General features: G+C 34.2%; 1 protein-coding gene across 1 annotated transcript in view; it reads right to left on the bottom strand.

Moving 5' to 3' along the window:
• Positions 1-17,203, bottom strand: part of MALRD1 (MAM and LDL receptor class A domain containing 1) — a 336,021-nt gene that overhangs the window by 296,295 nt on the left and 22,523 nt on the right. Inside the window, exons 7-10 of the mRNA XM_012731266.1 lie at positions 9,929-10,030; positions 8,473-8,616; positions 6,453-6,619; positions 1,746-1,835 (exon numbers count right to left, since the gene is read on the bottom strand). Of these exons, the coding sequence (XP_012586720.1) occupies positions 1,746-1,835; positions 6,453-6,619; positions 8,473-8,616; positions 9,929-10,030 (503 nt within the window). The remainder of the gene's footprint in view (positions 1-1,745; positions 1,836-6,452; positions 6,620-8,472; positions 8,617-9,928; positions 10,031-17,203) is intronic.

The raw sequence follows: 17,203 nt of genomic DNA, 5'->3' as shown, positions 1-17,203 counted from the left end.
CTTTAAAATTTAGTATAGTCCCAAATTATGTTCTTTATATTTTACTTTATCTTTTGATTCAATTAAAAAACAACTTTAATATTCAGTATTTTTAAAAAAGAAAAAAAATCCAACCTTTTAGTTCCTGTTCAAAAAGTTATAAAGCTAGGTATCAGTTTAGAAAAATTAAATAGGGGGCCCTCCCTGGTGGTGCAAGGGGTTAGGACGCAGCACTGCAAGCAAGCCGCAGCCACCTCAGTGCTGGAGGTGATCCACATGGCACAGCAGACCTCTCCCACAAGCCTGCTGCTCCCCTCAGCAGTGTACTTAGTCAATCTGCATGTTCTGCTCCCCACTCTGTCTCTGGTGAAACCTCTTACCACCCCTGCACCTCTGGCCTGTACCCCCGTTTTGTATGCATAAATAAGTAAATCTTTTTTAAAAATTAAAAAAAAAGAAAAATAGTATCAAAACACTAAGTCAATAAGCTATAGTATAAACCTCAACTTTGCTGATATTGTTATAAAACACTGGTTCAGGAATTCCAACCTCAGCTGTAAATGGGGTTATAAAAATCTGCATGGTTACAGCTGATTGTTATTTGGATTCTCCACTTAACAACTTCAAAAATGTATGAATGCAGTATTAGCATAAAGGGATAAAACTGGTTTCCTATACTACACATACAATCTCTCTCACTACTTTACACTTACACTCCAGTATATTTTATATATAACACAACATGAATGGAATTGTAAAGTATTGCATTGCAAAATATATATATATATATCAACATAATAATTCATAATACCAGCAATTAAAGTATTGATCCCCTTGGAATTACCATATTTTTCAATGTTGCAATGATATTAGAGAAGACCAGAAAACACTAATGAAAACATAATAGATAGATAGATAGATGATAGATAGCAGATGTTATCAATATATATTTCTTCTTCACAATCTCAACTCTATATACAGAATGAAATCCCAAATTCATTTTTAAGAGACAGCATTCTCACTGAGATATGTATATATCAGATGTATAGGTTGAATTATCCACGTGTTATAAACATGATAATTTACATTTGTATAGGTTTTCAATACTATTTTATTATTTACTAGTTTATTATTTATTATTTTCATAATGAAATTGATTCCCTGGTTGCAATGCATGGTGTTGCAGGGTGTAAGGGAGAGACCACATGGAGAATGAGTATACTTTCAGCAAGAATAGTCACACTGCCTCCTACACTCAGGAAAAATTCGGCCTGAGACAGATTGGGTGCAATTGGAATAAATAGGTAATTGCTCCCCCCAAATATACAAATCTACATCCTTAATTGAAATGCTGATTTATTTCTTTAATCATCTTTTTTTATTTAATTTTTTTAATGAAGTACTGTTGCTTTATACCCATTAACATTTTGACAGTATAGGATTTCTCCCCTCATGTGGCCTCACCACAGCTGACGCGTCACCAGGCATGGACAATCCTTAGTCATAATCTACTGTGCTAATCCTCCCTCATCTCATCCTTACCCCACCCTGCCAGATGCCTCAGATCATTGGTCATAAATTCTGGCTTAAATTTAGCCATTGGTCATAAATTCACTATTGCAAAGCTAAACATTATTATTATTATTATTTTACATCGTTCTTCATTTTGTGCATTTTTTCACCTCAGTTGTAATCCCCAGGGGCTCCCACCACCACCAATTCACCCGTGTGCCATCACCATAGTCCATTTGTTTTGTCCCTTTTACCTTAAATGTCTTCAGATTTCTTGGTATTGAAACATCTGCTTTCACCCATTTTCTGTAAGTTGATGTGTTGTACGTCCAAAATATTTCTTCCTTTGATTCAAAGATTAAAAAATGACTCATTTCCCAAATCCCACTCTCATATTTACATACATATACATATTCTCTGAATTGCATCTTAGCAGCTTTTACCCTGCCTATATAACCAAGCCCAAGGAAACTTAATACATTGGTTTAAAAAAAAAAACCTACTTTTTCTTTTTTTTCAATGGCGGATGGAAGTGGGAAGAAATGAATAAGCAGACACAGAGGATTTCTAGGGCAGTGAAAATGCTCTGTGTGATAAAATAATGGGGACACGTGTCATTACTCATTTGTCCATAAGTACACAGGGTACTATACCAAGAATAAAGTCTAATATCATTTATGAATTTTGGGTAATTAGGATGTGCTTGGTTTACATTCATCAGTTACAACAAACGTACTCTGTATTACAGGATGTTAATGATGGAATAGTTTACATGTGTGAAAGGGAATATAGACACTTTATCTTCCCCTTAGTTTTTCTATGAAACTAAAACTGCTCTATGAAAGTAATCTTTTATAACAATAATAAGTAAAGCACATCAACATAGTAAAGCTGCTTGTATTTTATGGTAGACAGTAAAGGCAGTAAAAATGAATAGAATCTTGGGCCCTCCCTGGTGGCACAACAAGTTAAAGCACAGCACAATGAAGCTTTCTGAAGCCACTGCAGCATGAGTTAAATCCCTGGCCAGGGAGGTGACCCACATGGTTCAGCAGACCTCTCCTAACCCACCTCTGCTCCTCTCAGTAGTGTATTTCAGTCAACCTACCTGTTCTGCTCCCTACTCTGTCCCATGAGTGAATCCTCGCATCCCCAGCATCTCTGGCCTGTACCCCAGTTCTTGTATGCATAAATAAATAAATCTTTTTAAAAAAATGAATGGAATCTTTATAGTACAGCACTTAAAAATTAAAATTCTAAACATCTATTCACAATGCTAGTTATTTATATTGATCCCACTGACATTGCTTTATGTTGGGTTTTACCATACTAGAAAAAAAAGAAATGACTGGCAAATATTTAATATAAAAAATGTTAAGTCTTATCATATATATTTTCAGTATAATCTATTTCCACTGAAGGAGAATTTCATTATGTTACAAATAATATATTACTTTCTGAAGATTATATTTCTACAATTTGGCACTCCTAGTTAGCCTATAAAAAGCTTTTTATGTCTTCTAGAGTATGCTATATCATTCATCCGTAAAATGATAATTTCCCAAGTTGCAAAATGTATGCCAAATTATGTTGTGAGGGAAGATACTCATTAAAAGTCTGTAACAGTCAAAATTTAGCCTATGGTATTGGGCTTTTATGCTCTGAAATAATCCTATTTTTCTTTAGATTTTATCAAACATTCAAGCTACTTTGCCATTTCTCTTGTAAGGACAGACCAGACTGTTCAGAATATTTTCCTGTAAGATGTACTGCATTTTCATATGTTAAAGTGAAAATGCAGACAGTGGCATAAATGTTTTGGGTTGAACTCAACCTCTCTCTGTGCCCTCCTATGAAATAGGAAACAGCACTGGAAAGGGACATCTAGTTGTAGTTCAAATGACACATGACATTCATATTTCTACAGACTCTCTAAAGCATTTATTTCCTCACTCAGGTTCATGTATTTCATACATACCCATGGTTTTCTAAAAAATGAATTTATTATTAACTTAGTCCTCTACCCACTGATGCCTACTCCAAATTTTTAAGTCTTAAATATTTCAGAAAATAATATAAAACCATTACACATCTATATCAACTCTTAAGACTTCCACAAACTAATGACACATCTATAGTAGACATGTTTGCTACTGATAGGTCCCAAGTCACATCAAGATGAACAGGAGTTATAAAAATTTGATACATGAAAATAAGTATATTCTATTTCTGGTGCAAGCAACTTCAGTCACTTAGCATCAATAAACTATATTCTCCACAAATGCTTTTATTGACCCAGCATGGCAAGCTATATTCATCACATTCTCTCACTTTCATTTTCTGAGAATAATTTGAAGCAGTTGTATCCTTTTCAAAATGCTAATTAATACCCTTGCATTTTATCTGAAAATGGGTTTAATTTTTTTTTTTTTGAAAAGAGAAAGAGTTCTTCCTAAACTTAAATGACTTTTTTTTAAAGATTTATTTATTTATGCATACAGAACTGGGGTACAGGCCAGAGGTGCAGGGGTGGCAAGAGGCTTCACCAGAGACAGAGTGGGGAGCAGAACAGGCAGATCAAGGAAGTACACTGCTGAGAGGAGCAGCGGGCGGGTCAGGAGAGGTCTGCCACACCATGTGGTTTCCTCCGGGGCAGGCGGAAATCGAACTCATGCGGAAGTGGCTTTAGTTTCTTAGTGCTGTGCTTTAACCCACTGCGCCACCCATACTTCAAAATAAGTAGACCACTTTATGACTTACCAGTCCTACTTGACTTTTCAGATTAGACCCACACTTTCACTGTCCTATCTTTTTGTCACTAGACCCTATCAAATTTCCCATAATAAACAAACTTGCAAGTTCATTCCCCACTTTTGTTCCCAGTACATCAAGAGCCTCCACTTTCTTCACTCCCCTACCCTCTTCCTCCAGTCCTATAAAAGTCCTGCCTACTTCAGACTAATGAGGCAGATTTGAAATTTTCTTGTCTTGCAGTTCAATCTTAAAATAACTCTTTCTTTTATCAAAAATCAGTATCATAGTATTGGTTTCTATGTACATCAAACAATAAGCCCATTCCTTGGTAACAGAATCTTAACTCTATATTTCTTATATGTGGTATCTGAAGCCAATTTGTTTCAATCTTTTCTTGCACAGTCCCAAAGCCACAAGAGGGATGATGTTACTTACTTTAAATAATTCCTAATTCCATTATACATATATTGTGAAACTTCTAAAGTCCATCACTGGAGTTCAGGATATTAAAATAATCCTCAATATTAGAAAATATATGATACAAATTTCTACTTAAATTTAGAATAATATTGCATCCATATTTAATGAATATTAAAAAAGGTACTTGCCATGTGAAAAGAACTATTTTCTGTGTGTATGTGTATATTAAAGCCACTTTAGCTATAATATAAACTAAAAAATATTACTCTAAAAAATTTACTATGTTTCTGGACTTGACTCACATGACTCAGGTGGCAGTAACTGAAAGAAAATTAAAGCATGAATGATAAACATATCTGGATAAAGTTCAACCTTTATTTGGTAAAATTTCTCTCATGTGTTGGAAAGTTTAGAGTACTACAGAAAAGGCAGGGAGATGCTTTCAATCCTCCACCCACTCACACCTTACCACAAATTGAATGAAAAATATCAAATAGATTCTAGAGCAGCAGGCTGCCAAATACTACTACAAAAATGTTATAAAAATAAATGATAGAATCTAGAAATTGCATTTTAAATCAGGAAAATTTACTCGATCACGTAACAATAATACTCATCCAAATTTATTCTTCAAAATGTCTGTGAAAAGAAGAGGCACGAAAAGATACCAGACATGACAGAAGGGGGATGAAATGGGTAAATGTAGTAAAAAATGTCAATTGTATGGCTGAGAACAGAAATTAGTCCTGTGGCAGGGACCCTAGTGCAGCATGTATATATGTATTAAAATGATGCTTTAAATAAAAAATTAATCACACAAAAGAAAGTGAGAAAGACGATACCATAAAATGAGAACAGAAAGAGTTTTCTTGAATTTCCAAATATCTTGTAATATTCTGATCCTTCAGAATTAAGTTTGATGATACTTCAAATTAAAGAAGAAAATGCTACTGGTGAATGGTTGGTAGCTCTTAGTAAGTACAGCTAATCAACTAACTTTTGTTGATAAATGAACCTGATGTTGGCATTGGGAAGTTTCAGCTGGATTTGTTCAAAGCATCCTGAGCCAAAGAAAAAGGACATGGCTGCTTTCACCCTCTTTCTTTGTCCAATGTCAGAATTCCTGCAATTATGGTCAAATGTTTACCATTTCTAGAATGACTGCTATTCATTCATGTGACTTCTTTAGTAAATTTTCATTATAATAGAAATTCTGCAAGTATCTGCAGTAATTTCCCCCTTGTAGAGGATTTTCAGCAGAAGGTTAGAGATACAATGTGTGAATTTATTTTATTCACAAGCGCTAGTGCTGGAACTTTCACTCTTCCAGATGTACCATTTTCAAAAGATACACCTGCCTCTATTTAATCAATAATTACCACTTTTTAAATTCATAACTACTATTATCCCAATAATTTACTTTCATCACATTTACAGCCTCAATGACATATAGATCTAAAATCCAGAAGAGATTACAGCAGAACTTCAGTACAGAGCTAGCAAGATACATCCTTAACATCTCATTTTATTAGAACTATTGTTCCTTCAATAAACTTCTATGAACTTTAAAAACTGTATGAAATAATATTATACAGATAGCACATTAACCTTTCACATGATTGTATCTCCTAAACTGGCTTCTTAATAATTTGTTTTTGAAGTTATACCAAACTCAGTCCAGTTAAATACCTAAAGCCTACATATAACTGTGCAATACAAATGCAAGCTGTCAAGAATAGAATTTCACCTATTCAATGAATTTTAAGTTAATGCAAGTTTCTTCTTACCTTATTATTATAGAGTCCTACTCTCAGAACACTGTTTTCCATAAAATAATAGAACTGAAGATGACAACTCTTTCCCAAGCAGTAACACACAGAACTACTTAGATAAGCCCTGCTGTCTGGATGGGTAAGGGTAGTGGCAGTCTTAGCCCCTATCCACATAGAATAGCCTGAAAAATAAAGGAAAGGGAAGCATTCTTTTTTAAGTCAGATCATTTCTGTTTGAATTATCATTATTTTATTTTTGAAATTTTCAAAACCAACTGAAACACAAATGTTTTATTAGAAAGCATACGATATTTTAAAATCATTACATCATTTACAAGTTATAAGATTTCATTTTCATATGTGATTTCTGAAATTCATTGAAGTATGTCCCTAATTTCTAAAATCAAAGCTTAATAATACCTTCAATATGAAAATTCATTATTCTTATAAGAAGTATACTGATAGGTTAGATATAATTTATAGAAAATGGAACACATGTACACTGTAGTGGTAATATAAGTTGATACAATCACTATGGAAAAAGTATGGAAGTTCTTCAAAATACTAAAAATAGAACTACCATAAGGTCAAGCAATTTCATTTGTGGTTATTTATTCAAAGGAAACAAAACTATTATCTTAAAAAAAAACATACGCCTGTCTTACATCATATTCAATGAAGCATTAGTTACAACAGTTAAGCTATAGTAACAACATATGTGTCCATCTTGTATTAAGAAATATATGCAAGCCTGTAGTGGAATATTGCTTGGCCATGAAAAGAAGAAAATCTGCCATTTTCAAAAACACAGATGGACCTTGAAACAGTTTTTTAAGTAAAATAGTCAGGCAGAAAAAAACATAAATACTATGTGATCCCACTTATATGTGGAATCTCAAAAAGAAAATAAATCATAAGTGCAAACAACAATAAATAAAGTAGTTGTTCAGAGTTTGGGCATGACACACAGTTTGGTTAAATGAGTGAAGGTGTTCAAATATAACTTCCTATTATGAGATAAATAAGTTGTGGAATGTAATATAATCATAATTACCATAGGTGGAAATATATTATAGTCAGTAATATTGAATAGGACACTTGAACATCACTAAAAGTGTAAATCCTAAAACTTACCATCACAAGAAAAATTATAGCTATATATATGGTGATTGATGTAACTTAAACTTATGTGGTAACCATTTTCAACATAAATTTAAGTCATATTAGTTGTGCAACTGAAATTAATGTAATTATTATAGTCAATCATATAACAACATGAATTTTTTTTAGTGGGTCAAGGTCTTTCTATTCTAGAAGACCAAAGTACTGAAGCACTTTCAGTTTTATTAATGAAATTCAATATAAAGTAAATATGCCAAAAGTAAAATATCCACAAAGTGATATAAAAATTAAAGGATATGGAAATATTTAAACCTGTGTGGGGAGAAAAATAGAAACAAAGACTAACACCTAATGAACTTAGCAGACCAAAGAAGGCATACAGATGGCAAATAAGCATATGAAAAGATATTCCATATTGTGTCATCAGAGAAATGCAAATTAAAACAACAGCAAACCACTATTCACTACCCTCCAGTTACACTGACAAAAGCCTTAACACTGAAATCACCAAATGCTGAAGAGCAGGTGAAGCAACAATGCCAATGGGGTGGAAAGGAGAGAAATTACAAATTTAAAGTCAGACTCAGAGGAAAAAACATATTATTAACAATACCACAGTTATAAGGAGAAATAGTAGGTTGATGAAACTGTTTAATAATTTCCCTATTTGTTCTTATAAAATCTATTATCTCTCCTGATGGTAAGAAAGTAACAAAATTTAGAATAATCAAAGCTATTAACCTAGTATCTTTTAACTAGATAGAATTATAGCGTTTTTCACTTTCTATATTTAGGCACAATATAGTTATAACAAAACACAGTCAGACCCCTGCTGAATGTTTTCACACTAGTCAAAATAATTCACAATTCTGAAAATAATATATAAGGAGTATTATTTTTTTTTATTTCTCACCTTCATCATCATGATTTTGATCCTGCTGAGGTATAGATGCTAGTTCAAGATCTCTTACTTTTGTGCGTGTCCAGGAAATTTGCCCAGAAGATGCTTCTGACGTCCAGTCACACATGTCGATTTCAAATCCACACACTTGACACACTAAAGAAAGGTGAAAAGGATCCTGGTGGACCATCAATCCACTACAGTTTCTCTCTAACTGGACCCTTCCTTTTCTCTCTCCCCCCTTCAAAAGTCATATCTGAAAACTTTGGCTCATTAAGCCTACAGTATACTAGCAACTCTGTTTTTCAAAAGTTCTTCATTTAATCCACTCTCATAAGTAGTACCTGTAAAATTCCCACCACCAATTCACCCATGAACCATCACCATAATCCCCTGGCTGTTCCCTCCTGTTTTGATCCCTCTGCTTTCCACTCCCTTGCAGAATGTCTCTGATTTATAGTTAGCTGATCAACTTTTTATTTATTATTATTTTTATTATTTTTCCTGATCCTTTATTTGGTCCCCCTATATTCCGCTCATAGGTGAAAACATCCTATATTTTTCTTTTTCCCTTTGGTTTATTTCACTGAGCATACATGCACCCTTATATATATTGCATTCATCTTTACCATTTTCAATAGGCAAGATATGGAAACAACTCAAATGCCATAAACAAGGTAACTGGATCAAGAAGCTGTGGTATATATACACAACAAAATACCATTCAGCAATCAAAAAAGACAAACTCATGCCATTTTCAGCAACATGGATGGAGCTGGAAGGCATTATGCTTAATTACAATTTTTAAGCAGCATAAATGAACTTACTTTATGAAGTAGTTCATTCGTTATTTTTTTAAAAGATTTATTTATTTGTGCATACAGAACTGGGGTACAGGCCAGAGGCTCAGGGGCAGTGAGAGGCTTCACCAGAGACAGAGTGGGGAACAGAACAGGCAGATCGATGAAGTACACTGCTGAGGGGAGCAGCGGGCGGGTCAGGAGAGGTCTGCCACGCCATGTGGTCTCCTCCGGGGCAGGCGGGAATCAGACTCACACAGAAGCGGCTTTAGATTCTCAGTGCTGTGCTTTAACCTGCTGTGCCACCAGGGAGGGCCAGTTCATTCGTTATTTTTAACAGAGGTAATATAGGGGTAACCCCATCAAGTAATACCACCATAGAGTATCCACCAACAACTCACTGCACTACCATAGATCATTAATTCATTAATTCAAATCACTACTTACTATCACATTGACACTTTAAAGAATAAAGACTGTATATAATTCTAAGATGGGGTTTAATGAAACTGTTGAACAAAACAACATCAAAATTTGACATCTATACCACCTTCACTTAAAACTAGAACACCACAGTTCATGGAGTAAGTAACCCTGTTGTCTTACTTCCTTTCTAGTGTTGAGTGTCAGGATGGGCTGCACACTAGTAGACAGGAGTTTATACTTACACTTGAATCCTTTATCTGTAGAGTCAATTCGGCAGAGACTTGTATCTGGATGGCAGAGATTCTCCTTAGTATCTGATGTTTCTTCACATGGTAAATTTTCATCTAGTAAATGTAAAATTTGACAAGTGACATGTAGATGCAACTGGAAAGAACTGTATATTTCTCAAATTATTGCCTCTTGTTCTATAAACACTTTCCACTCAACTCTTCTCCCTGAAAGCATCTTCTCTTATGCACTTCATTACACACAGAAACAGACACAGTGAAAAAAATAACAATTTTGATGTCTTTTAGTCAGATCTCTGTTTTGACTGACTTTCAACCTCCAAAGCCAAATCTTCCATGTTTCTACAGCAGTAGGTTCAGTACTAATGTAGAATTCATAATCTATTATCAGAAAGATAACTGTACATGTGTCAGATACAATATAGAATGTCCTTTCAGCTAGAAGCTGTTGTCTGTCCTGGGACTACTTTGCCTGAAGTCCTCTAGATTGGTAACTGTTTATCTCCCAGCAGCTCTCCTCAAAAGAGAGTTCAAGGTAGAACAGGAGTCCTTGTCCTTCCTGCCTCCATTGCCACTTCTAGATATTTCACACTCTATTACTTCCCTAAATACCCAAGCCTTGAATCTCTTGGTATTAAATGCTGTCCCAACTTGTTCAGTCACTGGTACACTAACCCTCAGTCCTTGAAGATTTTGTCTCTTGAATCTTGTCATTTCAATATTCATATTCACCTTGCCTCTTCATTTCTTAATTTTTTTCTTCTTGGTGATCTGAAGAATATTGGTGAAACATAACCTGTGACCACTCATCTGAGTGTTGGCATTATTTAGTAATGATAGCACTTTATCTTAATTATGACCCACTACACAACCATCACCCCACCTATCTTTCCAGTTCATTCCCTTTATATCTCAACTCTAAAAATTTGACAGCATGAGGCCCTACAAGCTTTTCAGCATCTCAGACCATCTCACTACTTTTTCCTAATTTTCTCCATTTACTCCATTTTTAGACAGTGAAAAGCCCACTACTCTCTTCTCAAATTGCTAGTTCCCCTTCCCTATTAATATTCTCAGCTAATCATCTTGCCTCACATTTCATTAGGAAAATTAGAGAAATCAAAAGAAAGCTCACATGTCTCATCATCAACTTACCTGCACTACTGCCCATGTGTTTTTCCTCCTGTGACTTGAGTCACTCCCCACTCTAGACCTCACATACAGAAAACACTTCTCCTCTTGCCAGTTTATGGGAATATTTCTAGCTATTTCCTCCTCTACTGTCCATTAACATATTTTCAGGAGGAAAGCTTCAGTATACAAAGTGGTCAAAATCTCACCATCTGACCCTCCACCTAAGCTCTCTAACTTCTGACTATGCTCACTGATGTCACCACCACATCTTCCTTCAGTCCCAACCCCTTCTTGTTTGACAGTTTCAATAATCTTTGTATAATGTTTTATTGAAATAAAGTTCCCATAGCATTCAGTTCACCACTTTAGCATTTTGAAAGTACACAATGCAATGGCTTTTAGGACATTCACAATTACGTGCAATCATCACCACTACTAATTCCAAAATATTTTCATCACAAAACAAAACCCCAGCCCCATTGGCAATAACCAATGGGGTTATTTTTTACTACTCAGTCTCTGGCACCAGGCATCTGCTATCTCTATGGATTGTCCTTTCTGGATACTTCATATAAATGGACTCATCAAAATGTGGCTTTTTGTATTTGACTTCTTTTACTTAACATGATGTCTTCGTGTTATTACATATTTCAGAAACTTACTCCCATTTTCCCCTACCCTTACCACCTCTACTGAAATTTACATATCAAGTTGATCTCTATGTTGCTAAAAGAAACATTTTTCCACCACATACCTAACACCTGAGTAATACTGGACATAACTCATCACCCTCCTTTCTTGAAATGTTTTCTTTGCTAGATTTTAGTACATACTTTTCTCCTAGTTTTCCTCCTCTGTCCTTTCTCACTCTCAATTGCCAATTGTCCCTCATCTTCTTAATGTTAAATAATGACATCAGAGTGCCTCAGAGTTCAGGTGAGCATACACTAAGCTATTCCTATCATCAAGCTTCATGACTTTAAAACATTTTCTCATGAAATTTTATCTCAGATCCATAACATTTGCTGAACTCTAACATGGATATTTTGCCCTTGACTTGTCTCCATATAGCTCATAGAAAGAAACCTAAAATTTAATCTCAAATTTTCTTTGCCCAAACTTCCTCCTCCTTTCCCAACTCATTTCATGGCAACTCCACCCTCTAGTCTGGCAAGAAATTTCTAGGCACCCATGACTCATCTCTCACTCTCAGAACATGTTGTTCATTGGCTATTCTTTTTAATACAGTTCCAGAATCTGACATTCCACCACCTCCACTATTGCTACCAATTTTCCTTCTAGGGAAGATTCTTTCAGGATTATAGAGATAATTTGTAATTTTGGCTCCCTTTTGATGTCCTTGTCCCATGATTATCTTTAATTATGTGAGTCAATTCTGCCTCTTCTGCTCAAAACCCTTCCATGGCATGAAGTAAATGGAAAAGTCCTCAACACAAACCAGGTGAATGCCTGCCTCAAGTTCTTTGCGCTTATACGTCCTCCCGATAAGCATGAAGCTCACTCCCTCAACTCCTTGACTTGGTTGCACAGAAAATGTATTCCCAGTATGACCATGCCTGACTACTTAAAACTTCATCTCACACTTACCTGTCACTTTTTACCTCAGATTTCTGTTTTATTGGTTTCCCATAGCACATATCACCACTTGATAAGTATTTTCAATTTCTGATTTAGTGTCTTACGCTCCCTAACTAAAATGTAAGGTCCATAAGTGCAAGAATAATTATTCATGTCTCCACTACTGTCTATTCAGTGTCTAGAAATATTCTTAGGATAACATAGATGCTCAATATATACTTGCTTAATAAATTAATAAAATAAATGACATAATAATAATTTAACAAAATATTTCAAAATATTATAATCTATATAAATTGCTTGCATTTTTATTTGGAATGAACTGAAGCAATTGGTTAGGAAATGATTTATGAATCACATCCATAATCTGGTTTCTCATAATGGAAGTTTACAAATGATTAATATGTCAAGCCTGTTGAATGTAAAAGTTATTGAAGATAAACTACATATGCAATTAAGTGCATGTGGGCAATAAATGAAACTAAGATTGCACAATAACAATTATTGTGAAATAATTAAAACTGTAATTTTTATAAATTTATATAACAGCTATGAATCTTCTTTTCCCAGAGCTACATAATTAAATATTGTTTACCATCTCTAGATTTCTACTATTTATACCAGACCAAAACCCCACAAAAGTCTTATAAACAAAAAGAGCAAATTCCAATATAAATTTATAAAATTAAAAACATAATTTATGTCAGTTATTAAGTATCTTTCACTAATATCAACCAGTTTATTGCTTTTGACTCCCAAGCTGGAATTTGCATCCATAAAAGTATAGTAGTATATGGGAATAAGATGTCAATTAATTCATCTCCATCTCCCGGACAGCTCTTTTTGCCTTAGTGCATTTAAAAGTCAATTATTTTATTTATATTAAAATTCTCTTCCCACTCTCTTTCTGACACTCTCACATTGTACCGTAATCTAACTTCAGAATATTAAAATATTCTATCAATGGGGTTTTTAAATATTCTACCAATGACCCATCATCAGCAAGATGAAGTTTGTCAACCATTTTTCAAGGTCACTGTACCAATAAGGCTACATAACTAGAGCCTGTCCTCCTTCAACTCTTATCTTGTTAAAAACAGGTTATGTGAAATTGGCCAAACTCCTCACACAGTAGAGAATAAAATCCAAGTCTCAAGGCCATTGCAGTAAAAATTATAATTAGCACCCAATTTGACTCCAGGGGCTTTAGACAATTTCTTTGTCAATTTTCTTAAATTAGTAATGGATTTTAATGAACAGTTATTAGATATTTAAAAGGTAGCTAGAAGTTAATAGGACAAAAAAGGTAAGTAGGACTTCAGCTATTTAAGTCAATGATAGTATATATCACTCAAATTCTCAATAAGGAATGATTTGTATTTGTATTGAAGGTCTTTACAAAAGAGACTAAGGTAAAGTCTTAGATAATCAATCTGACAATTGTCACAAAATATTCAGAATATTCTCATTAAGACCACAGCATGCAATCTTTATAAAGAAATTATACATAATTTATTCTAATATCAGTGTTAATCTTAAATTAGAGAGTAAGTATGTTCTGATTTTGACAGTCACCAACTTTTTTTTTCACATTTGCTACTTTGGTAAATTCTAAATAGAGCATTCCTTAATAATTCTACAGTGGATACTCAAATCTTGGAACAGGTAGTTGTTAGAACTATACTCTGAAGTTATGGGACTTGTTTCATAAATTTCTCTGTTAGAAAGAGAAGTTAGTTTTATTGACCAATTTTCACAGTGTTCAGAAAGAACAGAAACACAATTTAGCACTTTCAAAAATTTTCATTTTTAAAAGAGAAATAAATATACACATATATAGTAAAATGATGGTAATGATTTTCCAGGAAAGATACTTAATAACCTACATACTAGCTTCTTCATTATCAGAATGTTTTCAACTTTAAAAAGTTACTACTTCTTTTGTAAACTTATTTTTAAATAAAAATTCACAACTTTCTATATTCAGTTCTCTGAGCTGTGGCAAGCACAGAGCCATGAAATGCCAAGTCATCAATACTCCACTTATTTATTCAGGTATCCTTCAAGTCTTTTATCAGAACTATGTAGGGTAGGGGATAAATATTGAATGATAAATAGAGTTCTCTCCTAAACATGCAGATACTGAGTTTCTGTAGCAAATATGTTTGCTTACTCAACTCATAAACCTGTTTCTTTGCTGACACCATTTACTCAGGCTAAGTTTAATACTCAATTATATCAGTCTCTCTGAGCAACTAAGTTTACTACGCAACAACATTTACTCGATGTGTAAAATATTGACTTTTCTACTTCCTACCCTACCCTCTTCTTGCTCTGAATGTGAGACATATGGTCATTTTATGACCATACAGTGACAACAAGAAATATCAAGGAAATCCCTCAGTCCAATAACCTTGAAAATTCCAAATCCATCTTTAGTAAACTTCCAAACGTAACTCAAAAAGTATATGGTTATAACACTGGAACTATGGTTATAGTATCTAGAATGATTGTCTTAGGAAGTATAGATTCCACTATATTTCTACTTGACCACAACTTTCCCTTAGCTGTTTAACATTATGATGCTCTGATGTCTACTACTATTGCTTTTTTGCTTCCACAGAGAATTTATAGAACACTTCTTAGTGCTTACTAAAAAATCTGTAATTTGTCTGCTGAATATTTATTATGGCCTGTCTATGATGGACTTTGTCCCAGTACATAGATCATGGGCAATTAGGGAAATGATTTTTATTCCAAGGGCCAAAGATGGATAGAAAGTTCATATCTGAGATTATAGCACTTATTAGAAGCAAGCACCACTAAAGCTGCTCCTGTGTAAATTTGTAATGCAGTTTCAATGGCAGCAACCAGTTCCTAACTTCCTGACAGTTCAGAAACTCCAGTCAATAGCTGATTGTTATTGCCTTACGGTCCCTTGAGGATGATTTGCTAGACTGACCAATAAATAGGGCAATAGTTAGGGGTCATTTTGTTTGGCAGATTGCAATTTCTGCAGAAACAATAAAATTGAGATATATAAAGACACTGCTGAAGTGATTAGGGTCAAGAACTCCATGTCTCATTAAAAATCAAAAATGGACCCTATACTGAACCCAAGCAGGGTAACAGGGTAACAGGAGAGGGGTGGGGGCGGGTTTGAATGGCATTGCAGTCAGTAGTGAGTCTGCTTTCTTGGAGTTAACAATGTACTCTGTACTGACATGTTGCTTTTCTTCTGATAGATCTAATAGATGTTAACTTCTTTTAATGAAAAGGCATTGTGGTTTATACTTCAATTATTTACCTTGAGTAACAGGAATGGGGTAATATAATCTGATCACATAAACTCCATTTCAATTTACCTACAGTTTGATGTATCATATAGTGATATGCTGTGCGCTGAGAATACTAAAATGTAAGAAAGCTTGATATGTATTCCAGTGCTAGTAAGGTCTGATGTCAGCTTCTATTAAAAAGCTACCATGGTCTTAAGGCAAGAGCTATATACCTGTAATTTCTTTATGTAAGTAGTTCCCAAATTTGTCTGGCTGTTTTACCCATTTCTATGGGTTCCTGACAGTGGTGCTTTAGATTTGTGGCAAGATTTGGGCCAAGCCTATTGAGGTGGACTTTTACCCACGAGGGGACGGTAACTTTGGATGCTAGATTTGGAAATTATAGTCTTTGTCTTTTCTGTACTGCACACTAATTTTGTTAAAGTTCCTTTTCATTAAAGGTCTTATGTTTTATCTTGATGCAGTGGATGGCAGAACCTATTTAAAATGGGCAGTTTTGGGGGTCCCAGGAAGACCCTCTCCCTGACCTGTAACATTATCCACCATCAGGGGAGCCATTTAAAACCCAAGTACAATACAGATAGCTTTTATGTTCTCTCTTAAGAAGCCCAAACAATTTCTTCTACACTTTAAATATTATTTATCACAATTATTCTATCTTTGTTCTTGGACTGAAAACTTTTCCTCCTATCTACAATGCACCAATCTTTATTTTGTCATATTATACTCAATGTGACAAAATTTGAAAACAAAAAAATATAATATTTTATTTTTGTTTGATTATTAGACTAACTTGAGTTTGTGCTAACAAAATACAATTTTAACTTTGGATTTTCCTATTGAAAATAAAGTGAATTAAGGAACTGAATACTATTCAGTAAAGATAAACAAGAGTAATACAGATAATTTTATATGTGTTTTATCAATATAGCTGTTACAATAGAAGTTGATCATAATATTTCTCACATTTTGTGTTCCCCAATGTATAGTCAATTTACCCTCCAAGAAAACAATTTCAAGTGTGCAGGTCAGTTTTTTCCAGGCTCCTGGAAGGCTCAGAGTTCTCTTAGGTAAGATTTAACTAGCCAGTATAAATATTGCCACATGGTCTCAGACTTTATAACTTTAGTCTTGTCTCTGTTATATAATGTATTGTAATAGGCCACTCTAAAACATCAGGCAAAAATAAAAAGCAGATAAAAGTCATTACAATGTTTAAAAATCATTCTGAACTGGG

The sequence above is a fragment of the Condylura cristata genome, unplaced genomic scaffold (assembly GCF_000260355.1).
Source record: "Condylura cristata isolate star-nosed mole 26May11 unplaced genomic scaffold, ConCri1.0 scaffold00030, whole genome shotgun sequence".
Classification (NCBI taxonomy): Eukaryota; Metazoa; Chordata; class Mammalia; order Eulipotyphla; family Talpidae; genus Condylura; species Condylura cristata.
Note: the sequence above shows the minus strand (reverse complement) of the source record. Positions and strands in the feature narration are given on the sequence as shown.